Below are 24,986 nucleotides of genomic sequence, written 5' to 3' on the forward strand. Positions count from 1 at the left end.
CCCACACAGCACAAAATCAAAGGATCCCACGCCGCCAGAGAACCACTCAGGAAGCTGTGCATCGCAGCAAAGAGTGCTGGGGGCCGGAGCTACATTGTGCACAAAGAATTTCGTAGAAGGATGCCAACAAGCCTTGGCAACTGAAAAACATGTGGTGCACAGGGATACTGTCTTGTGTGGGAAGGCAAGCTCTTACCTCCACCAAAGTTGGACAGTAGGACGTCAGGACCATCGGGATCACTTCAGTCTACCACCTGTGATGCAGAATCCATGCAACTCATCAGGAGAGGGGACCGACGCAGATGGTTGTCATTGCAGAGAGGTGCCTGCTGAAGCAGGGGAGTGACTCCTTCACTCCAAGGGAGATTCCTGCATTCTTTTAGTGCAGGCTGAAGACAGGCTGTACTCTGAGGATGCACGACCGGGAAACAGTTGCATTTGTTGGCAAGAGCTGAAGATACAATGTTGCAGAAGTCATTTTTGCTTCTTTGTTGCAGTTTGTGGAGTTCCTGGAGGGTCCAGATGCAGTTTCTTCGGTGAGAAGGTGAAGTAAAGGATACAGAGGATTCCTGCTGGAGTCTTGCAATCCGAATCTGAAGAACCTCCCAAAGGAGAGACCCTAAATAGCCCTAAAAGGGGGATTGGTCAGCTAAACAGGTAACCTATCAGGGGACGGCTCTGACGCCACCTGCTGGCACTGGCCATTCAGATGCTCCCAGAGTTCGCTGCCAACTTGGAATCCAAGATGGCAAAACTGAGGGACCCTCTGGAGGAGCACTGAGCACCACACCTCGGGTGGTGATGGACAGGGGAGTGGTCACTCCCCTTTCCTTTGTCCAGTTTCATGCCAGAGCAGGGACTGGGGGTACCTGAACCGGTGTAGACTGGATTATGCAAGGAGGGCACCAAATGTGCCGTTCAAAGCATTTCCAGTGGCCTGGGGAAGGAAGCTACCTCTCCCAAGCCTGTAACACCTATTTGCAAAGGAAGAGGGTGTAACACGTCTCTCCCAAAGGAAATCCTTTGTTCTGCCTTCCTGGGCTTGAGCTTCTCAAGCAACATGAGGGCAGAAACCTGTCTGAGAGGTGGCAGCAGCTGGGGCTACCTGGAAAACCTCAGAAGGCTGGAATGGCAATACTGGGGGCCCTCTAAGGAGCCCCCAGAGTGCATGAAATCATACAGCCAATACTTGCAAAAGCCTTGGGGTATGATTCCAATATGTTTGATACCAAATATACCTATGTTCTGAGTTACCATTATGTAGTTGGACATGGGTAGTGACCTATTTCCAGTACACGTGTAAAATGGCATCCCCGCACTCACAAAGTCTGGGAAAATGGTCCTGGAGGTTGTGGGGGCACCTCTGCTAGTGCAGGGGTGCCCTCACACACAGGTACTCTGCACCCTGCCCTCAAGATTGGAGGGCCTGCTATAGGGGTGACTTATAAGTGACCCGGTGCAGTGTAACTGGCAGTGAAAGGGTGCATGCACCTTTTCACGCAGGCTGCAATGGCAGTCTTGCAGAAGCCTTTTGCATGGGCTCCCTATAGATGGCAAAAGAAATGCTGCAGCCCATAAGGATCCCCTGGAACCCCAATGCCCTGGGTGCCTAAGTACCATATACTAGGGACTTATAAGGGGGCACCAGTATGCCAATTTTGGGTGAAATACTGGGTTACCAGTATGCAACAACCATAATTTAAGGGAGAGAGCACAACTCCTGGGGTCCTGATTATCAGGATCCCATTAGACAAACTCAAACACACTGGCAAACAGGCCAAAAGTGTGGGTAACCAAGCTAGAAAGAGGCTACTTTCCGTAGAGTAGCACAGAGTGGAGAAAAGTGGTGTAGGGTGCAGTGGTATAGGGTAGATTGTTTCAGAGTAGAGTGAAGAAAAGATAGAGAAAAGATAATATACTTCAATATGCTTAAAGTATGTAACGATAACAACAACATAAATAATAACGCTAGGCATAAAGGCCCAAAATGAAATAAGGCTTCTCCCTGTTAGCCAAGCTGTAATCAAGCCCTTCATTACCTAGATAACAACATTAAACACAAATGTTAGAAAAATATACCCTTCTAATAGCTAAATTGTTGTGTGAAAAGGTCAAATCTGGGCTCAATCTCGACTTCACTGTTACACCAACTGGTGTGATCTTAGGCAAATACAAATATTGTGTTCCGCAGAGTCTCCTTTTTAGCCTGCAGGTGTCAGGCTGAGTGTGACTCTGTTTCCTCTTTAAATCTTCCTCATTGTCTGCAGCTCCTCTTGAAGGCATCCTGCAGTGCTCCTCTTCAAGGCGGCAGGTGATTCAGACAGTAATCATCCAAAACTCTTCTCCTCCTCGTGCCCTTTGTTCTTATGAGCACCCTTAATGTCCACAGCTGTGAACAGGACAAACAAAAGAGCAGAGGGCGCAGGGGGCCTCGGACACACCTTCATTCTGTTACCATCAGATTGGAGGATGGTCGGTACAGGGCTATTATAAGTAGCGCTTTTGTGTGCTAATGGCCCTCTGGACAATAGAAGTGAGAGGGTACATTTTGTTGTCCCCTTGTCCCCCCCACCTTCGTCCCCTGTGTCCCCCACCCTCCAAAATCTGGGGGGGTACATCCCCCACGTCCCCCACACTTCCTACGCCCATGATAGGGTCCCTCGATTATACTAAAGTTTGCACAGGCATTTGCGCGATGCATCTCACGAGACAACTGCACACTTGCTTTGGGCCTTTAAAATGGTTAGAAAACCTACTCTTTGGCTTATGTCGTGTTGTATCGTGAGAGCGCACGTTTCCCCGTCGGGCACATGCAGAAGTAGCTTTGCGGCTGACATGAAGAAGGTCCACAATTATTTTATGTGGCCTAACAGGTGGCCTCACTGCCGGTGTGCAAGGTAGATGTTCGACATGTTTGTGTAACATAAGACATACCTACTTTTACGTGAGTAAAACATTTTCTTTGTAGGACCGCTGATTTAAAGTGACATATTAACTGCCAGCTTCTAATCTGTTTTTCAAATGTTATGAACGATGTTTATTTTGAAAATGAAACTAGGGACATTTAAGGCATGTGGTCTAACGTTTTTTCTTCTTCTAATCATACATATCAGACTTGATGGTTTAAAAGTCTAACGTTTCCATTTCACCTTCTAGTCTGTAATCGAACGATATGCGAAACCCTGGTTCCTGAATGCAAGAGTTTAGAAAAGCTTGTCACTTATTACCAGGAAGATTCCTGTTGTCCCAATTACACATGTGGTAGGTAATAGAAATTATTTAATTATGTTTATTTTACTGTCTGTGTCTGGACAGTCAAATTAAATTTCGTTTGTGCTTATAGAGGAGATGTAACCGAAGGTTTATTTGTCATTGCACTGACAACCAGACATTGGCCACGGTGCATAATTGGGGCCAGCTATAACGTATACTTACTACTACTAATATCAAGAAATCTGCCATTCTAAGTGCTCGTGTTCAAAGTACTGCACTGACAGTGCTCACAATAAAGGTGCATCTCTAGAAACGAGAAAACAGGTGAAGGGTCTACCTTTCTAATTGTAAAATGGATAAGAATATTGGGCCTGATTCTCAAAGGTAAACCTAACTTTTATGTAAGTTTACAGTTTTTTTTGATATTCACAAACTATGAGTTAAAATTTAGTAACAGTAATTTTAGGACTGCTGAGACTCCGCACACGTGGCAGAGACCTCTGATCGGCCTGTCCTATCTTTTTATGTGCAGAGTTCTCCGCCCCAAATGCAGTCTCCGCAGTAGTAAAATTACTATTAGTAAGATCAAACTTGTAGTTCAATTCACAAAAGTGTAAGATGATCTTTGTGAATCAGGGCAGAATTGTGAACATCAGAGCTGAAGGAGAGTAGACAAGCAATTTTAATAGCTCTGTAACAAATGTAATAGTAAGCTGATGATTAGGTCCGGTTGAAATTTAAATTATGCTGGTGCAATCCACACAATTTCAGGAACTTCATATTATGCCTGTTATGTGCAATCCCCAAATCGACCATTACAGCATGTCATAGAAATATGCCAACATCTGCAGGAAAATTATAGCACTGGAGCTCTGGAACAATGTAAACACCTGAACGCAAGCGGCTGTTCTTCGTGGCAATTTTGTGTCTTTTGTGCTATGTTTTTTCAGCGCCAAAAGCACGCCTCGGTCAAAAATTGAAGTGAGGATGCATATGGCTCTTAAATTTAAGTCTAAATGATGGATTTGCATATCACATAATTACGTGTAATTTTGCACAATTTGCCCGAAGATCAATGTAGTTGTGCGAAAGCAAAGAGAGGACATTTCTACTTTTCTGTAAATAAGCATTGGCAAACCAATAGGTGTGGTGTTAGCTGCAGATGTTTATATCTGTATATGTCTATTCACACAGGTAACTTGCACTTGCGAATATTTAACTTTTGAGAAACTTTACTACTTTAGGCAGTTTACAAAATCTGAGTGTAAAGTTACTCAAAAGTGTGCACTTACACGTCTCTACTCCCGAAAAACGGTGTGTAGCCAAATTTACAAGTGTATGTTTCTACTGGCAAAAAAGAAACAGTAAATCCAGCACAACACATGGACAAGCAATGATACTACAACTCCCTCCCAACCTTCTACGACACATGCATACCACTCCATACTTCAGGTAGCTTCTCTGGCTGCCCATACACACACAAGCTTCAGGACCTTACACAACCCGGACCCATCTTTCCTCAACAATGGCACAGTTTTCCTCAAACCTACTAGACACCTCCTCTCAGCCTGGTACCTACTCACACCCTCTCCCCCGCCTGCATATGCAGAACCTGTGCTGAGGGTTGGCCTTCTCCTACTTCGGTCCTAAAGCCTATAACAGCCTGCCACTGCACATCAGAGCTGTCTCTTCAATTCTCGAATTCAGCAAGAAGCTGGAGACGGGCTCTTCGAATAGGCTGCATCAAGTCCGCCTTAGGCCTGAATATGCTGCTTAATCATAAGCCTTAATCACATCAAGAGAGGAGGGGAGAGAAAACCCCATACTTTCTCCCCTAAGAACATAAACAAATACACAAGGAGTATGGGGTATCATATAAGTACAAAATACATTTTATTTGCCTTGGACTGTCTACAGATCCCGAACTTCGGGACTTGTTCGTGTGCTGGGGATGGTATGGAGGGGAAAGTTTCCTTACGGACCAGGTGGTCCCACACACTAAATAGTGTCATGCTTCATCATATGACCACCTAGCCCCATCCAGGTAGGATAATATCATCTGGACGGACTCAACCTCGTTGTTAAAAGAAATTGGAGGAAGTGCAGAGATGAAATTTATCTGGATAATGATGGGATCCAGTGGTGCTACAGAAAACTAAAAACACCTAATCAATCCCCTATATGCGTTTTACCTTTAGTAATGGTAATTGCTGTTGAGATTAAAAACAATGGGACGCTTCCAGAGGATAATGACTCAAAGAGTCACCTACTACTTACTGGCCAACATGTTTCTTCCCACCAATTCAAGCCAAAGAAGGTCTAGGGGCATTTGTCAGGGCCTAAGGTTCCCTAAGTTCCTGCACTAAAGAATATTGTGGTAAGCAGAAAATTAGCCTACCTCAATAGTAGGTGGCTAAGGTGATATAATGAAAATGGGCCTACCTGTGACTTGTTTGACACAGGGAGCCCTATGATAGAGATGCAATTGCCACCTGATCTAGGAGAGGGGGAGTGTCCCCTTGTAGTCACACTTCCGTCAAACGGTGAGGCTCACTGGCACACCTAGTCTGAATCCCTCCCTGACCTTCTATCATAGCATTGAAAACTGGATTTAGAATCCAGCTTTAAATGATAATGAACCGCAATGACAGCCTTACAGAATGATACTATTAAAAAAATGGAGAATTGTGTAAGATCAGGAGAGCTAGTAAACACCGATGTAATAAACCATTAGACACTTTGTTAGATTGAATATTTGTATAGACAGTTAAAAAAGCACTATATTTAAACAGATTACTTGTCCAATACTTAGAAGAGTTACAAAATGTTTTTCTTGGTAAAATTAAAGTCAACAGATCAGTCCTCTCAAATCACAAAGCTCACAACTCACCAAGAGGCAAAATATCCTAAAGCAACTTTGGGTCAATCTCTCAAAAGCTGGCCTTCACACCAGGTACAACTCTGTCACAGTTGGTATCAACTTCGGGACAGCCATACATTTTTACATCTCTTGCATCCGAATGCTGGTGCTTTATCTTAAAAACATTAAAATTCTGCAACTTTCAAAAAGTGTACTGCTCCCAGGAGTATTATGGCAAAAGACCACCTTTCTCATTGTAGAATCTTAGGTCATCAGCAGTTCCTATCAGAACTGACCTGTGCTCTCACCTTGGGTGACAGCACCCGGGGGTACAGAAACGGATAACTTTTTAATAAAAGGTTGGAGGTAGTGGAAATGGTCGAGCCTAGTCCACTTTCTATAGCCTGGCAAAGACTGTGTCCAAGTCAGGACTATTCCCACTCAAATTTAAGTAGGCATTGGCTTTCAGAAGATCAGCTTTTACAAATCCACAGCTAAATATTTTAACATTCCTACAAAGTTATAGGAAAAAATATATGAACAATGAAAATCCTGGAAGCCTCATTACATTAATAATCAATAAAAAATGAACAAAAGTTGAAAGTGCCTTTCCAGGGTTTGACTGGGCCCTAAGCACACCAATGGATGACCAAGGAGAGCACATCTTTGAGTTGAAGTACTGGGGTTATCCCAATAGAAGTATTTAATTTCAGTTTTAGAAACAACTGCAAATACTGTTAAGCGGAATCAGCTTACAAGTTTTACTTAAACAAGTTTGCTGGAGCCTTCCATTAATATTACTCATCTGGTTTAAAATGCTCTCAGTAGGCCCAAGTGGCAAAGTAACACCGACCTGCAAGTACATGCACCTGACCTAACATTGGTTTTCTACTAGGTCAATCTGTTTTGCCTTCAGATTTTGAAACATTAAGGCTCGAAGTGCTCCAGTGGAACAAAGTAAAATGGATGTATCGGGCAAGAGCTATGCAAGACTGGCTTTTTGGGAGACCAACAAGCCTTCTTTTCACAGGCCTCTAAAAGTTCAGAGGGAGAAAAGGAAATGCAGACATCTGCTATGGTCTGGCCATTGTTAGATAGGTAGTACTGGTTCAGACTAGTCCCCCAAAACTCTCAAACAAAAAGCTGAAAAATAACATTCACAACAGACTGCAACAGGTCAAGTGACAGACCCCAGACCACAGCAAAGATCATAAACATTGGAGTCCAAAGATTGAAAATACTAGGGACTGGCATAGACAGAGCAAATGTCCTACAATGTTCAAGAAGAATTTTTATTTTTCAAACTCCAGTAAAATTCCATGAAAGTCTAAAACTCAGACTACCATAGTGTCGTCTTTTGAGGCTTTGATGGCCTCTGCTATTCTTCATCTGGATTTCTAAAGGCCTGTTCTTTTTTTCATCTCATAGCACCCAGGTTTATCAAAAGCAACATCACAACAGATAACAAAATGTCAATTTCCTTAAACTTTATGGAGTCATGAGTCTTCCTCCTATTTTGATCCCTTCACTGCTACCTCTTTCTTCAACTTTATTCTCAAGGGTGCCTTTGCATACGGACTCCATCCCACTTCTGGGTTCTGATCCACCAGCATCTATGGAAGAAGAAGGGGTGGTTCTAGGGATGGATCCCTCTTTTGTGGTGTTTCTGTGTTTTACTTTTATGGAGAACTCTGAGGACATACATGAGGCACTGAAAAAAGCAGGGTAGACAGCCCCACTTGCAATTTCAACAGTGCTGCCTAGGTGGCCCACATCATTACAGAGTTGAGACTGCTACATAATGGCATCATATAGTAGCTGTAGCACACCTAAATATAGTCCTGAACCTGGGGACCATGGCTATCGAGCAATTAAAGCAGGAGCTACATTGGCACAGCAACTATCTATTGCCACCAATCCTCCCAAACCTTTCAGTCAGGAGACAGGAAACAAGAGGAACTGGGTGTATAAAGATGTGCTGGCAATGTGGGAGAAGCTAGTGAGAGATCTAGCAGGGAACCAGTGAAATGCAATGTTATTTGTATTCAAGAAGTAGGAGCTCCCTTAACATCTTCACATTGTTCCTAAAGCAGCTAATCAAAGGCAACTCCACATGCCGGATTTAAGATTTAAAATATTTTAGCAGCTAGCATAAATGAAGAGGATGAAGTTTTATGTCCCATGCCCCTTTACGATTGTGATTCAGTTCTGTAATGTGCTTTCAAATATACACGTTGTCTGTGCCGTTGAACAAGTCACCATGGGTAAGTCAGAACAGTGTCCTAATTTGGCTTTACACAAGCCTCTGATTTTTGTTCTGAAGTTCATCTGAGGGTTCCATGACCTGAAGAACACAATCTTCTTTGTCTGGCGGGAGTAGCAGTAGTTTTTACTGGGTTTGATTCTAAAAGCAGATGAATAACTGCATCTGGACCATATCTTTGCATGTAATTCCAGCTATTCAGCCAGACCTGTAGAATGTGCACAGAAGTTGTGGACACGGAATTACTATGTGGAATTCTGCATAGTATTCCCTGTTTTGAGGGTTTTACTACTCCCATTTACCACCTTCTTAGCAGGTGGTAAATGAGAGAAGTATTTTCCCAACGGTGTGGGGATGGACAGGGGGTGTTGAGAGGGTAGGAGAGAGAAAAGAAGGAATAGATTTGGCAAGAATGGAGCATTACATGCTTCCCCTTTGTCAAAGAAAATGCTTGGGGCGAGGCTTGATTTTTGTTCCAGTCTAAGGTTTATGTGATTTTATGGGCCAGAAGTTCCAGAAAATAAAATTGGGTCTGATGTTCCCACACCCAGGAAAACTGGGTCCACACTGGGCCATTTGTGATCAGATGGAGTGGTAGCCCAACTGGGGGATTCTACTCCATGTGACTCATAATCAGGCCCAAAGTGTAGAGATTTTTTTCATAGGTGAATCTAATCTCTCCCTAACAGAAACAGCAACTAAGCAAGGATTCATTACTTCTAGATACTTTTCAGGGGGATTTTCTTTGGTCTATATGTTCTGGAGAAAGTCACTTTTTAGAGATTTATGGGCTGCATGTACTAAGATGTGAACTTGTGATTTCCTAATTGTGATTCCATGTAATCGCAATTAGGAAATCACAATTTCAAATGTATGGAACTCTTTTGAGTTTCATATGTGATTCCCAGTGGGTCGCAAATAGACCTACCTCATGAATATTAATGAGGTAGGTCTCTCTTTGCAAACCATTGGGAATCGTAAAATTCACAGGGATGGTGTCCTGCTGTGTGATTGCTTTTAATTAGAGCAAATCTTTTTTTTTAAATGCAGCCCGTTTTCCTTAAGCGTTTAAAAAGAAAAATGAAACATTTAAGTTTCATTTTTTTAAGAGCAGGCAGTGGTCTGTGGGACCTCTACCTGCTCTTAAAAATGTTTTCCCAACCATTCTCAAAGGGCATGGGGTCCCTTAATGAGCCCTTCCCATTTGCAAATGTGTTACCACCAATTCGAAATTGATGGCAAACCGCAAATGTTTTGTGACAGCATTTCAGTATACATATGTTTCTCATTCAGTATTAGGGAGGGATGCCCTTAACACGCCCCTTCCCAATACTGAATCGCAAAACCCAAATTGCCATTCACTAACAAGTTACTGAATCTCAATTTAGGTTTGGTAAATACCAAATAGCATTTTACCAGGCGCAAACGTGTGAATTGGCCCTTGTGTGACTCGAAAAAAGCTTCGTACATGTGGCCCTAAATCGCTAAAACCAACCAGAACTGTTAACTGTTATGAAAATGTAAGACTGAGCATGAAGAGCAGTGTGGGACAGAACCTGCCTGTTAGAGCCCTGGATATTTCACTTAAAAAATGTCACTAAGTGAGAACATCTGAGTTGCAGTTCTGCAAAAGAGCAGAGTTCAGACTGGGTTCATAAGTGATTTTCTGGTCAGTGTCTTGCTAATGCGTGCACACAGAATACAGGCTTTGAAAGGATGACTCCAAAGATATTACCTCCTCATTACTTCTTCATTCCGCCTTCAGATCATGAAATGTCACACTCTAAAGATGGCACCACACTGCCCAACTTAAAGAAGAAAAATGACCCCCACCCCACCCCAATATGTATGCCAATACAAGACACCTCTACCTAAAAATCCCTTGTCTCTTTAACCCTCTTTAGAAAGCTTTTACCCTATACCTCAAGTCTCTGGGTGGGAGTTCCTGCTCAGCTTGTGGGCTCTCTTTGTTCTTTTGTTTTACATTGTATTTCTGATTTTTGATGCCATATTGGGCCACTGTTGACTTCGTATGCACCCCGGACTCCCTGCTCTCCATATTTGAGGCTATGTGGCTATTGTTCCTCTCTATAACCTGTCTAGTTGCCTGCTGGGTTTGGAATTGGGGTCGTGCTGCTTTTCTGGATCTTGCTGTCAATATGCCTTGATGGACATTGACTCCCCCCATCAGAATAGCTGGTGTTCCTCTATGTGTGCTCCTGTTCATCATGGAGGTGGGGGGTATACCTTGTCACTGTGCTGGACCTTCACTTGAAGACCAATGTGTGTCTCTTTCTCTGTCTTAACTGTGGGCTGATCATAAACTTTGCACTGTAATCTATGCTGGACATGGGGTTTGTGGGGTTTTGCCATTTTTCTCTCTCATGTCTTGGTCGACTATGATCTGTCTCTGCACCCCTATTAGGCTTTTTTGGAGTTACATGTTGCAGTAAGAGTGTTTAACCCACTCTTCCCAGGCTCCTTGAAAGTGATTTGTTATTAGATATGGATTGTCCCTCTCACCCACACTATGGATACGTATGTGTATTCTCTTCTTGGTTTGGGGACAGGGTGTACCTGTTCCCTGAGCAGCACTGGAGCCCTGTTTGCCCGTGGACAAGTTTCATGTCCCTTTTTGTTCTCATTGGGGTGTGTCCTTTTGCTCGCTATTTGACTTGGAACTTATTGGTCCCGGCCATTTGTTCCTTGGTGCTTCTTCCTGCTTCTCTTTACTGGTTTTGTGGTGTCTTCCCAGTGCTTTGTGAGCTGGAGTCCAGTGGCCTCACCAGTTTTTCTTCTAGTTATTCATTTATCGCCACTTTGTATTTTGCCTCTCTCCAGTTTTCAAGCTAGTTTTGGGTTGTTCTATATGTCTCTTTTTGGGACTTGCCCTTATCCATGTGTTGGTCATTTTGTTCTATTTGAAGGGTTCCCTCACTTCAGGTGAACTGTCTGGCCATATGTTCCAATTGGCAGAGAGTTTGCTTGGCGTATTACCTGTCATCCCTGCCCAAGCTAGGGGGTGTTGAAGCCTGCCTGCATGACCCTGACTGCCTTATAAGGTGATGTAGGTCTCTCATTTGCATGGCTCATGCCTGGTCTCTCTTCTTTCTCTCTGTGAAACAACAGATAAATCTCCTAGGTCTTGCATTTTGGTGCTTAAATCCTCCGTGGATTAGATGCTTACTCCCATTGTGCATTGTGCACTCCCCCACTGTTAGACTTGGAGATGCCTTCTTGTTGGGGCTTTGGGCAGCCTCTCCTTGTTTGTTGGGATCTAGTGGCATGCTTTGCCCTGTACTCCAGTTGGGCACTGGACAGGGGTTGCATATGCTCTTGGCTGTGGTTGTTTGGTTCCTTGAAAAGAGGTCCTGTGGTGTTTTTTTATCATGTTGACTTGTATTCTGGAGGTCCTCTGCTAGACTGGGGTTATCTATCCTGTGCGTAGATATATCTTGTATGGTGTGAATTTTATTCACCTTCTAGGTTTTTCTCTTTCAGTGGCAAGCCAGGTCTTGTCCTTTGTGTAAGATGTGAGTCCCAGGGCTCTTCTTAGGTTACCTGCACCAAACATGACTTTTCTTCTGGGCTGCATCTTCTTGTGTGTATTGGTATTGATTGGATGCCTTGTGGGTCTCTATTGACCCTCCTTAAGTTATCCTCTTTGGTTTACTCCTGGCACCTAGCTTGGTCTGGTTTGTAATCTCTTTTGGTTGCAACCTGGTGCCTATTCTTCAGCCTCACCCTGGGCTTTCAGAGGTGGTTGGAGTTGGTGCCTACTTCTAAAGACCTTGTGTCCCGTCTCAGATTTGGGCCATTTTGCATTATTGGTGCTGCGCCACCCCCTACACAGTGGTGGGCTTTGATCATGTTCTTCTCATGTGCTCTTATTTTTTCTCGTGCTGGAGTGTGCCTGTTTGCTGAAGGGTCATAGTGCTGCAGCTTTGACTTTCTTTCCTTCTAATGTTTCGGTTTCTTCACTTTAATCTGATTACTCCTGTTCTATTGCCAATTCTACTGCCTTGCCCCAGGGTCACCTCCCACTGCCCTCCCTAAAGTGTGCCCTGTTTTGATTGCAGAGCGTTGGGCTGCTGCTGAGTAGAGGTGATACTTGGAGGAGCTGTTTTACTTAGATAGGCAGCAAAATGTCTGCCTTCATGGCCGCTACACTCCTCAGAATATGAGGGCTTGGATGAGGTATTATAAGTGGAATAATGAGATTACTGGTAAGAAATCAAAGCATAACTTAGTGCTTCAGGGTGTAAATGCTGAGGCATGGGAACGTGCAACAGAATGCCTTCGTGGATAGAATACGCCAGGCTACACTTCTACCAGAGCATTTTTTCGGAAGATGAGGCCTGATACCAACCAAGTTTTCTACCACATTATTCTATCCAAATATTTTTAAGCTACCAAAGAGAATGCACCTGAACATGATCGAAGTACTGCTATACAACTGTGCAAATGTGGGAGTATTGAGAGATACGACTTCCAAACCTCATTTACAATTACTTACTATCCTACCAGGCTTTGACATCAAACAGTACACGTGAAAAATAAAAAATACATATCTAAAAAAATTAGCCATCTCGCCTTTCAATACATTTCTTCATATTAGCCAAGGGCTTTTTATACAACCCACTACAGTTGTGAAATGCATAAAAATATGGTTTCATATGTAATACATATTTTGTACAAGAGTATTGCATCTATTTTCTCGCATTTAGTGAATGTTTTTGCTTTGATTAATTTTAGTGGTTAACTTCAACAGAACAGAAAGAAGAAGTATGGACAAACAATGTTAACTGTTCTCTCATTAACCACATAGGGCTTTGATACGAGTTGGGTAATTTCATCCAGAAATAATCCAAATCCTCATTACAAGTATGTCTAGGCTTGGAATTGTCTTGTCTTATGAATCTGACACAGCGGTGACCGCCACAGATCTCAAGGGAAGGGGCGGGGCGAGGGGGATTAAGAAAAAAAAGTACCTCTTTCCACCACCACTTGCCGCTTCAATCATCTTCTAGTGTCCCATTCACTGGGACACCAGCACAGGCTACCCAACAATCCTGGCTCTGCTTTCATGCTAAGGCTAGCATGAAAACAGCATCAGGATTGGTCTGAGCAGTTTGGACTGCCACTCAGACACAACCATAGGGTCTGTGCAGTTTCTCCAACCCGGCTGTTGAACACAGCTGGGCTGGAGAAACCTAAGTGCGCATGTGTGTTTGGCCGGCCAAACACACATGCGCACTTAGGTGCACTCTCTCCTCCCCCCCACCTCCCGTGGCTCAGCCTGCCCATCCCTTCACATGCTGCTGGCTGAGCCAGCATCTGAAAGATAAAACGGTTAAGAAATATTATTTTATCTTTCAGCTCCTGGTTAGCCAGGGAGGTGACGCTCCTTCGCCATTGCAAAGCAGCCGGCCCTGCTGACACAATAACTCCAACCGAAACACTGGTTTTGTAAGGTTTGCTTCAGGACAGGGGCTGTTGGAAGCAGCACTGCCTAGTCCTTTCCCACCTCCTGCAGCAGTCCATTAGAGCAAATAATGCTCCATCTGGACAAGGAGTGGGCACTTCACCCCTGCCCCTCACCCCATACTACCATACCACTCCACAAGAACAGTCCCATAGACACTGTTTGCCTCTTCAGAGAAAGTCAGAGATGTTTTAAGGCATGGGCAAAGTGGGCTGTGGCCGATGGCCCAGCTTTTCAGGGGGCCCCTGATGGAGCCAGCTCTATTCTGCAGAGTCTTGGACTAATGACTATGAGTAATTCTTTAACAGATTGGTTTAAATACCATTTTCCTTTAATTTATTTTTAATGTGGGTAATGTGTGAGAGTCTATTACAGATATTTTGATTAGAATTCTTTTTGTTTTTCATGCAAAATCCTTAAAAAAGTTTTTTTTGCTCTCAATAGGACCTCACATATGAGAAATGGGAGGTAGGTCACAGAGATTATTTGCACTAATATTAGTGAACTGATTCTGTGTTAGAATATTGAAAACACACATCACTATCCCTGAATAGTAGATGTAAACACATTTAAAATTTGGACAATTGCGCTTATGTACTGTCTCTGCTCTGGCCAAAGACGGCATGAAAGAACTGAAATTGGACTATAAATTCAAACCTGTTCTGGACAAGGCCACCAAAGTGGGCTTGGCCCACAGCCCCCAAAATCCTTAAAATATCCCTGGAGAAAGTGGAAAACATGTGCCTTTTTTTGGTTGAAATGGTGGAAAAGGGCTGGTAAAGCGCTTTGTAAATCCAAGTCCGAGCAGTTATTCCCCGCTTCGGGTGGGAGTAATTTTAGGTCTCGCCAACTGTAATAAGGCCCTTAGAATTATGTCTGCTGGATAAGCCTTTCAAATGATAGACATATCTAAAGCAACGTGTGAGTGTGGACTTCTCTGTCCTGTTAATTAACAATTGCAGGGGTGTGTGTCAATTTAACATCTTTTCCCTGTTGTTGTACCTTACTCTTTATTACAGAATGTGATCCAAAGAAATGTGAGGTAACGGAGCCAATTCAAAACTGTCGCGAGGACCAGACATTAATTGCTGCTCACGTTGAAGATACCTGCTGCATATCATACATCTGTGGTACGGCTTCCTTTTTATCTTAATAATACTAATCCTTATGCAGTAACGTTCCTTTGTATTTTATGATGGTTCCTCTCCATGCAGTTCCACCATATGAGTAACCTACTCCTTTCTGGATAACTGTAGGGTCAATTAAACAAATTGATTTTGAGTGTTCGCGGGGTCGATTTAGATGGGTTGCAGCAAAAACTCCTCGAGTTTGTCAAGTAAGTGTCCATCCCGAAGGGAAATCTGCTGGTGTAATAGTGCAGATGGAATTTCACAGAACGGGGCGGCCCCTCCACGTGGGCGGAGAAGCGGCGCCCCACCAACAAAATGCCCTTATAACAGAAAAATAAAATGGTAATAAATTGTATTTTTCAATGCCCCGTCCTGAACAGAGTGTTAGGACGTGCGTGGCAGTTGTTGCCGAGTGACAGCACGAAGCTGTGCACATGTTTAAAGTGCACATGTCCCTTTGGCCGGCCGCCTTGCGATGGCCAGCCACACAAGCGCACTTTAAACATCTCTAATCCAGCTGTCTTAAAACAGCTGGCTTAGAGAAGACACAGGCCTCCAGCGCTTTGGTGCACGCTGAGAAAGCCTGCTTTAATCCTGACGCTGGTTTCATGCTGGTTACCAGCATCAGGATTCGCTTTTGCAGTTTCCTGGTTCCCGTGACGTAGCGCGTCGGAGCTGTGAGAGACGACACGCAACGCGAGAAGATCTTCACCAGGTAGGTGCCTTTGTTTTCAACTTTTGTTTTTATTGTATGTCCCCCTCCAGCCCCCCATTGTAAATAGGAGCTGGCCGCCACTGCAGATGGCGTCACCCAAAAAATGAGCACTTCCTTGATAAACTTGAGGCTTTTCTACAACTCTTTTCAGGACCCTTATCTTAAAAATTACAAGCCATGCATCGTACAGCACTTGGTAATCACACTTCGATATACCTCATTACTATGATCTAAGGGGGACATTTGTCAACAAGTCACGCAGTACAGTGCTTTCAAGGGAAAGGGCAAGAATGTGCCTTATCAAATATTATAAAGCACATTCCTGCCTTTTCCCAGCGCTGGTGCACAGTTTGCTGTCTATCGTCAACGTGGGCACTCTTGCACCACAGTGCAGGGGTGCCTGCATTGTAAGCAGGATTGATTTCATGCAGGGATGAGCACTTTCCTGCACAAAAACAACTCCTGGGGCATTTTCCTCTCTCCAAGTGTGCTGCATAATGCAGCACACCTACAAATAGGAAAGGACGAACAGAACTAAACATATTTCTTCTTGTTATGCTTCACCTGGGGAGGTAAAGCAGTTTTGGCATGTTCCCAGGTCAACCACTTATGGGAACACCCATCCACCAACGATGTAATGCCTCCCTGCGGCAGAGTAACGCAACTCAGCGACCTGTGCTGCGTTGCATTACTCTGGATTTATCAAGCCACTCAGGGCATGATAAATCACACTTTAAGGGTTGTCTCACTTTTGTACCCTGGTGTGTGGTGGAAAAGTCACACAACCCTTTGATAAATGTGTCCCTAAGAACTTTGCAAGCTGTGAGTTATTTTATGTCTCTCTTCCTAGACTTTACATTTAGGAATAAACCTTTCAAGTGCAGATTCTCAGCACTTTCCCTGGGACTGTGGCAAACCTTCCTCATGATTGTTCTGAACATTGTGGCCAGAATAAAAAAGTGTTTTCAGGAACTATAGATCAGTTATTTTGCTTCTCGATTAATATGTCTGGTGTGCCTGAATATTTGAGATTCAACATGGACATATATAAGCATTTGGAATGATTTCTTTCCTTACTAAAAGCGAAGACAATAAGAATTGCCTCTTTTCATTTAGGGTCCTGAGGTTTCTCAAGAAAGAATGTTTTCAAAGCCCAACCATTGTTTATTTCAATAACAAAGAGCATCCTACTGTCCTTGTTTTGAGTGGCCATGTGTTAGATGTGATATTTATACACTACCATCAGCTGCATTATTTATCAGGTGTGATAAACGGCACCCATTATGATTTTTTCCAAAATGGGGAATAGCATGCAGATTTTGCTGCTTGCTGAGTGAATCACTGTAGGGACGGTTGACTTATTTTTTGTACTTGTTTGTTACAGCTGAGCAAAGCTGTGGTTATCCATTTTTATTAAGAGTTGATGGATTGAGGAAAAATGCCATTCCATGTCACTGTCACTCTGAAGCCACACCCACAAGCTATATTAACATTTCTAGCAAGTCCCATGCATTTATGGATCCACTCATATCAATCCATCCATTCATTCGCACTTGATCTTTAACATTAATCATTTTATTCACTCAATGAACACATTAATCAATCCATGCAGGATCCCATCCCCCAGAGCCCAATTTACTTATTGAAGGAAAGGGGGCACATGGCCCTCTCCCTGACCCATATTCAGCCCAGGGACCCCATTTCATGGGGCCCAATTTACTTATTTAGGGGAGAGGGTGTGCAGCCCCTCCTCCCTGGGCCTTATTTGGTCCCATGAACCCCATCCCCTGGGCCCAATTTATTTATAAGAGGGGGGGATGGATCCTGCTCCCTGAGCCATTTTCAGCCTTGGGGCATAATTTAGGGAAGCAGGTGCATATCCCCCATCTCTGGGCCATATTTGGTCCCGGGCACCAAATCCCTTTGGCCTGCTGTACTTTTTAAAGAGGGTGGAGGCACATGGCCTCCCTTCCTGAGTTTCTAAAAAGCCCTGGGAACCCTACCCCCAGGGCTGTGCCTTAAAAAAAAGGGAGAGGGCTGCGTGGACCCCCTCCCTGAGCCTTTGTAAGGAGCCCGCTGCCAGGGCCAAAATTCTAAAAAAAAAAAGGGGGAGGAGGCCTGAGAGGCCCCCATACCTGAGCCTTGAAAGGACCCTGGGGACCCCATTCCCCTGGGCCGCTAACGTTTCAACCAGCAGTGGCAAAGTCGATAGGTCTCATCTATGCAAGAGCTTTTGGCTTTGCCAATGTGTTTCAGCCATGTTGTTTATCAGCGTGGCTGCTGTTCAGCATGGCTAAGAGTTGGTGGCCTAGAGAAAAGTGGTGTGGTGTGGTGTGGTGTGTCATAGAGTGAAATGTCGAAGAGTGGAGTAGAGTGTTGTTGAGTGGAGTGGCAGAGAGTGTTGAGTGTTGGAGTGGTGTAAATGCTGGAGCGGCATAGAGTAGAATGGACTGGTGTAGGGTGCATTGGAGTTGAGTGTTGCAGATTATAGTGCATAGAGTGCATTGGCGTTGAGTGCAGTGGGACTGAATTCAGTGGCATAGATTAGAGTGGTGGATAGAAGAGTGCACTAGTGCAGAGTGGAGTGGTGCAGAGTGGAGTGGTGCAGAGTGGAGTAGAGCACAGTGGTCTAGAGTGCAACGCCAGAGAGTGCAGTGGCATAGAGTAGTTCAGAGTGGAGTGGTGTAGAGTTGAGTAATGCAGAGGGCAGTGGTGCAAAGTAGAGTCATATGGCATAGAGTGCAGAGCAGAGTCCAGGGGCATACAGTGCAGTGGTGGAGAGTGCAGTGTTGCATAGTAGAGTGTTAGAGTGCAGTTGTGTAGAGTGGAGTAGAGTGTCATAGAAAGAAGTGGCACAGAGTACAGTGATGCAAGGTTGAGTGCAGTGATATAGAGTGCAGTTGTGTAGAGTGCATTTGCGTAGAGCGCAGTAGTTAACAGTAGAGTGGCGTAGATTGCAGTGTCATAGAGTGGAGTGGTGCAGAGTGGAGTAGAGTGGCATAGAGTGCAGTGGCATAGAGTAGATTGTCTCAGAATAGAGTGAAGTGGCATAGAGTGGAGTGGTCCAGGGTAGAGTGCAGTTGTGCAGAGTGGCATAAAGTGTAATGATTTAGAGTAAAGTAGTGTAGAGTGCAATGGCATAGAGTACAGTGGTGTTGAGTAGATTAAAGTGTTGAGTTGAGTGTTACAGAGTAAAGTGCATTGGTATACAGTGTATTGGCATAAAAGTCAATCAATGGATCAGTCAATCAACGGGACCTTCTAGATCACGGCTAATCACACGCTCTGGTCTCAAGGCGCTAGGGCGGGAGTGGGGGGTGGGGAAGTTCTATGGCTCAGTTGAATTGCTGGATGGCCAGTCAGTTGAGGAGACACGCCTTGAGGTCCATCCTGAAATGAGGCACAGAGGGAGACTGCCTTAGATGAAGAGTAAGAGAGAGTTCCAGGTCTTAGCAGCTAGATAGGAAAAGGATCTTCCTCCAGCTGTGGTCTTGTGGATCTGTGGGATGGTGACCAGGGCCAGGTGAGCAGAATGGAGTTTCCCGCTGGGCGTGTGGAAGGTGAGGCAGTGGTTGAGGTATGCAGGTCTGATGTTGTAGAGTGCCCTATAGGCATGCGTGAGGACTTTGAAGGTGATTCTCTTGTTGATCAGGATCCAGTGGAGGTCTCTTAGGTGTCCAGAGATGTGGCTGAGGCGAGGGATATCATGGGAACTCGCGCTTTGCATCGCGTTATGCGCCTCTATACTGCGATATTATTTTAAAAGCTACCTTTATAACTATTTGTGTTCTTTTTTAGTTGTTTATTGCCCTGATTTTATAGGACTTATTGTAACCCCCTTACCTGCACTCTAATCGGTTCTCCCACCGCTGTTTGGCGGGTCCGGTCTCTGGGGTATTGATTTTGGGCGCCATCTTGGAGTGGTGGTCACTTTGGGCGCCATCTTGGAGTGGTGGTCACTTTGGGCGCCATCTTGGAGTGGTGATCACTCTGGGTGGGGTTGCTGACGAGCGGTCTAGCGCTCCGGCTGAGTGGAGGGACGCCTATTTAAGGCGACCTGCCCTGGGGGCTGCCCTGAGAAGGTACTCGCGCTTTGCATCGCGTTATGCGCCTCTATACTGCGATATTATTTTAAAAGCTACCTTTATAACTATTTGTGTTCTTTTTTAGTTGTTTATTGCCCTGATTTTATAGGACTTATTGTAACCCCCTTACCTGCACTCTAATCGGTTCTCCCACCGCTGTTTGGCGGGTCCGGTCTCTGGGGTATTGATTTTGGGTGCCATCTTGGAGTGGTGGTCACTTTGGGCGCCATCTTGGAGTGGTGGTCACTTTGGGCGCCATCTTGGAGTGGTGATCACTCTGGGTGGGGTTGCTGACGAGCGGTCTAGCGCTCCGGCTGAGTGGAGGGACGCCTATTTAAGGCGACCTGCCCTGGGGGCTGCCCTGAGAAGGTACTCGCGCTTTGCATCGCGTTATGCGCCTCTATACTGCGATATTATTTTAAAAGCTACCTTTATAACTATTTGTGTTCTTTTTTAGTTGTTTATTGCCCTGATTTTATAGGACTTATTGTAACCCCCTTACCTGCACTCTAATCGGTTCTCCCACCGCTGTTTGGCGGGTCCGGTCTCTGGGGTATTGATTTTGGGCGCCATCTTGGAGTGGTGGTCACTTTGGGCGCCATCTTGGAGTGGTGGTCACTTTGGGCGCCATCTTGGAGTGGTGATCACTCTGGGTGGGGTTGCTGACGAGCGGTCTAGCGCTCCGGCTGAGTGGAGGGACGCCTATTTAAAGCTCCCCCCAACGCGCAGCGGATACGCGCAGCGGGCGTGCCTTCGCTGTGCCAGAGTCGTGCCAGAGTCGTGCCCGTCTGCGCTAAGGAAGCGCGGCTCGTGGCAGAACTCTGGACCTGGTAATCATGACTGTTCGTTTGAGAACCTATAGTAGGTCCGATTTACTGGCCCTTCGGGGTCAATGTACACGTTGCGAGTGTTCGCCTGTAGGCCCGTTGTGTGGCCCATATCACTGTAGGTGCGGTGTATGGTCATTGGAACCCCCCTCCCTTATACGCTCCTTAGGGCCTGCTGTAAAGAGGATAGGACAACGGGACTTGAGTATCTGGAGCTTAAACGTCAGATCTGTGGTAAAGCACTATCAGGAGATTTACGACCTTCTTGCTGATGGTTCGCCGGATGTGCTTTTTCTGACGGAAACGTGGCTCCAGGACTCTGACTCCTCGATAACTAACTTAGCTTTTCCCCCAGAATATGCTATTTTTACTTTAAATCGTACGACTAGAGGTGGAGGTATTGCGATGGTCACCAAACGGTGTTATCCCTGTCAGTGGAAAGCTGCTGAACTTTTGGGGTGTGAGGGTGCCCTATTTAAAATAGCGTTTAGTCATCAGTTTACCTTCTCTGGGTTATTAATTTACCGGCCTCCGGGCTGTGATTCTGTTTTTAGGGCTACTCTTCCTGAGTATATTAGCATAGAGGCACTAGGATGCGCAAATTTTAATGTTGTGGGAGATCTTAATCTCCATTTGGACTGTCCTTCCTTACCTACTATTAGGAGCTTTTTGGCGGATCTTGAGGCTTTACAGCTCTCGCAGATGATTACCTTCCCCACACATAAAGGTGGTCATATTCTTGACCCGTTCTTCACAAATTTAGAAGGTCTCAGAGTTCTTGGTTCCTCTCAGTTGGTCTGGACAGACCACATGCTGGTGAAAATGGCATGCTCTCTGTCTGACTCTCCTTTTGTATCTCAGGATAGATTTGTTCTTAAACGACACTGGAACAAATTAAGTCTGGAGGATTTTTATCATCAGCTCGAGAAGGCTCCTTTAGGTCCGCTCACTGAGGTCGATTGTGGATACGACTCCTTCTGTGAGTGGATTTCTGGTGCCCTCGATTCTCTGATTCCTATGTGTTTGTCTAAGTGTCACCGGAAGGAGCCGAGCCCTTGGTATGACACTTCCTTGGCATCTCTTAAGAGAGTCTGTAGACAGGCCGAAAGATTATGGAGGAAGTCATATGACTCTGATCTGAAAATATGTTATCTTGCTAAAATCAAGATTTATCACAGGGCAGTGTGTCAAACTCGTGCCTCCTTTTATGCTCAACAGTTTCAGAAGTCTACCAATCCATCGAAACTTATTTTTAAAGTATTAAAGGACCTGATGGCGAAGAGAGTAATTGCAGGGGAAATATGCTCGGATTCACATTGTGAGGGTTTGGCCTCTTTCTTTCATGAAAAAGTGCAAGCCATCTATCGCACTTTCCCAACGGGTTCCCTGATGCTAGAGCAGGTTGGTCGCACCTTAGGTGAGGGGGAATGTCTTTCCATCTTACCCCCCTTATCTCTGGAGATGTTTGACTATCTCAGCGCCAAAATTAAGTCTGGCTCTCCGGCTGACCCGTTGAAACCCGCCCAACTTAAGACTCTGGCACCGGTTTGCCGCTCCCCGGTACTGTCCTTGATCAACCTGTCTCTTTCTTCTGGAGTGGTTCCCGTTAGATGGAAGCAGGCAGTAGTTACGCCAATTCTGAAGAAGGCGACCCTTGACCCCCTTAAACCTGAAAGCTACCGCCCTATCTCCCTTCTTCCTTGGGCCACGAAAATAGCAGAGGCCCATGTGAATGCCACTCTTACAGACCACCTTGGTAGGTTTAACATTCTTGATCCTACCCAGAACGGGTTCCGCGCGGGTCATAGTACGGAGACGGCCCTCCTCTCGATGGTCGAGCATCTGCGCTCCGTGATGGATTCCGGTCGGACGGCGGCACTGTTGTTATTAGATCTTAGTGCCGCCTTCGACACGGTCTCGCACGGAATTCTGATTCGGCGTCTTGAGGAGGTGGGCGTTTCTGGCTCCGCCTTGCACTGGTTTCGTTCCTTCCTTACGGATAGGTCATTCCAGGTGGCGATCCCGCCCGGTAAGTCGTCACTCTACCCGTTAGACCAGGGAGTCCCAAAGGGGCCTTCACTGATTCCCACCCTTTTCAATCTGTATGTGAGACCGTTGGCTGCGGTCGTCAAGCGGTGGGGCCTAACCATGGTATCCTACGCAGATGATACGCAGCTGGCGGTCACACTGAGTGGGGACTCAGACCTGGAGGCTCCCAGGTTTTGTGATGGTCTGCGGGAAGTGGCTAACTGGATGAAATCCAACTGTCTCCAGTTAAACACCAAAAAGACGGAGATTATGGTGGTTGGTAAACAGGTGGTTTTGTGGGATGATAAATGGTGGCCTTCGGAGTTGGGTGTGACTCTCCTCCCAGCGGCAGAGATAAAAAACTTGGGGGTATGGTTTCATTCTTCTCTGAGTTTCATCTGTCATACCAAGAAGGTGGCGGCTTCTTGCTATGGCATCATCAGAGGACTTCGACCTATCCTCAAATTCTTTGATGCACCTACAAGACAGCTGGTGGTTCAAGCATCAGTGCTGTCTAGGTTGGACTATGCCAACTCCCTACTGGCGGGGATAAACCAGTCAGAATTTCGGCGGCTCCAGCGGGTTCAAAGCGCTGCGGCCCGACTGGTGACTGGTCTCCCCAGGCGATGTTCGGTGTCCAATACTCTGCGCTCTCTCCACTGGCTCCCTGTGCAGCAGAGGATTAGATTTAAGGTTCTCTGTTTTGCATTTAAAATCTTAAAGGGTACTTCCCCGCAAATCATGGAGAAATTGCTGATTCCTTATGTTCCCTCTCGCACTCTTAGATCGTTAGGCCAGAACTTAGCAGTGGTTCCGCGCTTTAAGCTGAGCAGAATTGGGGGCCGCTCTTTTCGAGTCCTGGCAGCGAGTTGGTGGAATTCTCTTCCTCCACAAATCCGGGCCATTGATGAGCTCCTTCAGTTTAGGCGGGCTATTAAGATCTTTTTATTTGTCTAAGCTTATCTGTTGTGTTTTGTCTTCTTTTGCCCGCTTTTAGTGCTGTGTTGTGTTTACCTTCTCAAAGCGCCGGGACGCCCCTTTGCTGGGGCAGCTGTGCGCGGTACAAATAAAAATAACATAACATAACATAACATGGATGAGTCTGGCAGCAGTGTTCTGGATTCTTTGCATCTTCCTTTGGAGTTTCTGGGTGGTGCCTGCATAGATTGCCTTTCCTTAGTCAAGCTTACTGCTGATGAGCACCTGGGTGACTGCTCTTCTGGGTTCAAGGGGGATACACTTGAAGATCTTTTGGAGAAGGCGGAGCATGTGGAAGCAGAAGGATGAGACAGTGTTGACTTGGTGGTTCATAGAGAGCAAAGCGTCGAGGATGATGCCGAGGTTGCATGCATGCTCAGTCGTTGTGGGAGAGGGGAACTCTGAGTGCTGTGGGCCACCAGGAGTCATGCCAGGCAGAGGGGACTTCTGTCTTGTCAGAGTTGAGCTTGAGGCAGCTGTCTTTCATCCAGGTTCTGACTGCCTTCATCCCATTGTGGAAGTTGCTCTTCGTGACAGTAGGTTCATCGGTGAGGGTGGAAATCAGCTGAATGTTGTCAGCGTAGGAGGTGATGTTTTGTCTGTGGTTTTTGTTGATGCTTGCTAGCAGGACCATGTAGATGTTGAAGAAGGTGGGGCTTAAGGAGGAGCCTTGGGTATGCCACAGCTGATCTTTGTAGGTTCAGATGTGAACTGTGGTAGCCTGACTCTCTGGGTTCAGGTGAAGAGGAAGAAGAGGATCCATTCCAAGGCTTTGCTGCAGATGCCTTTGTCTTGGAGTCTTGCTCAGAGGGTGTAGTGGGAGATGGTCTGAAAGGCGGCCGAGAGGTCAAGGTGGCTAAGGGCTGTGGTTTCACCTCAGTCCAGGAGATTGCGGATCTTGTCAGTTACGGCAAGGAGAGAGGTCTCAGTGCTGAGGTTGCTTCTGAAGAGGGGTCCAAGATGTGGTTGGTCTCGCTAAATTTGGTGAGTTGGGCATTGATGACTTTTTCAATGAATTTGGTCAGGAAAATAGCAGAGAGATCGATCTGTAGTTCTTGAATTCCGAAGGGTCTGTGGAGAGTTTCTTCAGCCAGGGGTTGATCTAGTCTTCCAGTCTTAAGGGAAGGTGGCAGTGTCAATGGAACAGTTGATGGTGTGGCAGAGCTCTGGGGCAATGGTGTTGATGGCTCTGTTGAAGATGTGGTGGGGAAGGGGTCTGAGGTGGACGGTCTGCATGATCTGTGGGATGTCAGTTAGCTTGTGTTAACATGTGCCCCCTCCTTATTTTTGACATGCCGCTGGGTCCTGGGCCAACCAGGGGCTGTTCACAAAACAAGCGCAGGAGCCCTCGCTTCTTGACACTTGGTGACATTTTTTCTCTGGGGGGTCCTTCTGGGACCCC

The 24,986-nt window shown here is 45.6% G+C and overlaps 1 protein-coding gene across 1 annotated transcript in view; it reads left to right on the plus strand.

Annotated features, from left to right (window-relative positions):
- The window catches only part of OTOG (otogelin), a 956,473-nt gene that overhangs the window by 705,435 nt on the left and 226,052 nt on the right, over positions 1 to 24,986 (plus strand). Inside the window, exons 44-45 of the mRNA XM_069221482.1 lie at positions 3,157 to 3,261; positions 14,841 to 14,951. Of these exons, the coding sequence (XP_069077583.1) occupies positions 3,157 to 3,261; positions 14,841 to 14,951 (216 nt within the window). The remainder of the gene's footprint in view (positions 1 to 3,156; positions 3,262 to 14,840; positions 14,952 to 24,986) is intronic.

Source organism: Pleurodeles waltl, chromosome 3_1 (assembly GCF_031143425.1).
Source record: "Pleurodeles waltl isolate 20211129_DDA chromosome 3_1, aPleWal1.hap1.20221129, whole genome shotgun sequence".
NCBI lineage: Eukaryota > Metazoa > Chordata > Amphibia > Caudata > Salamandridae > Pleurodeles > Pleurodeles waltl.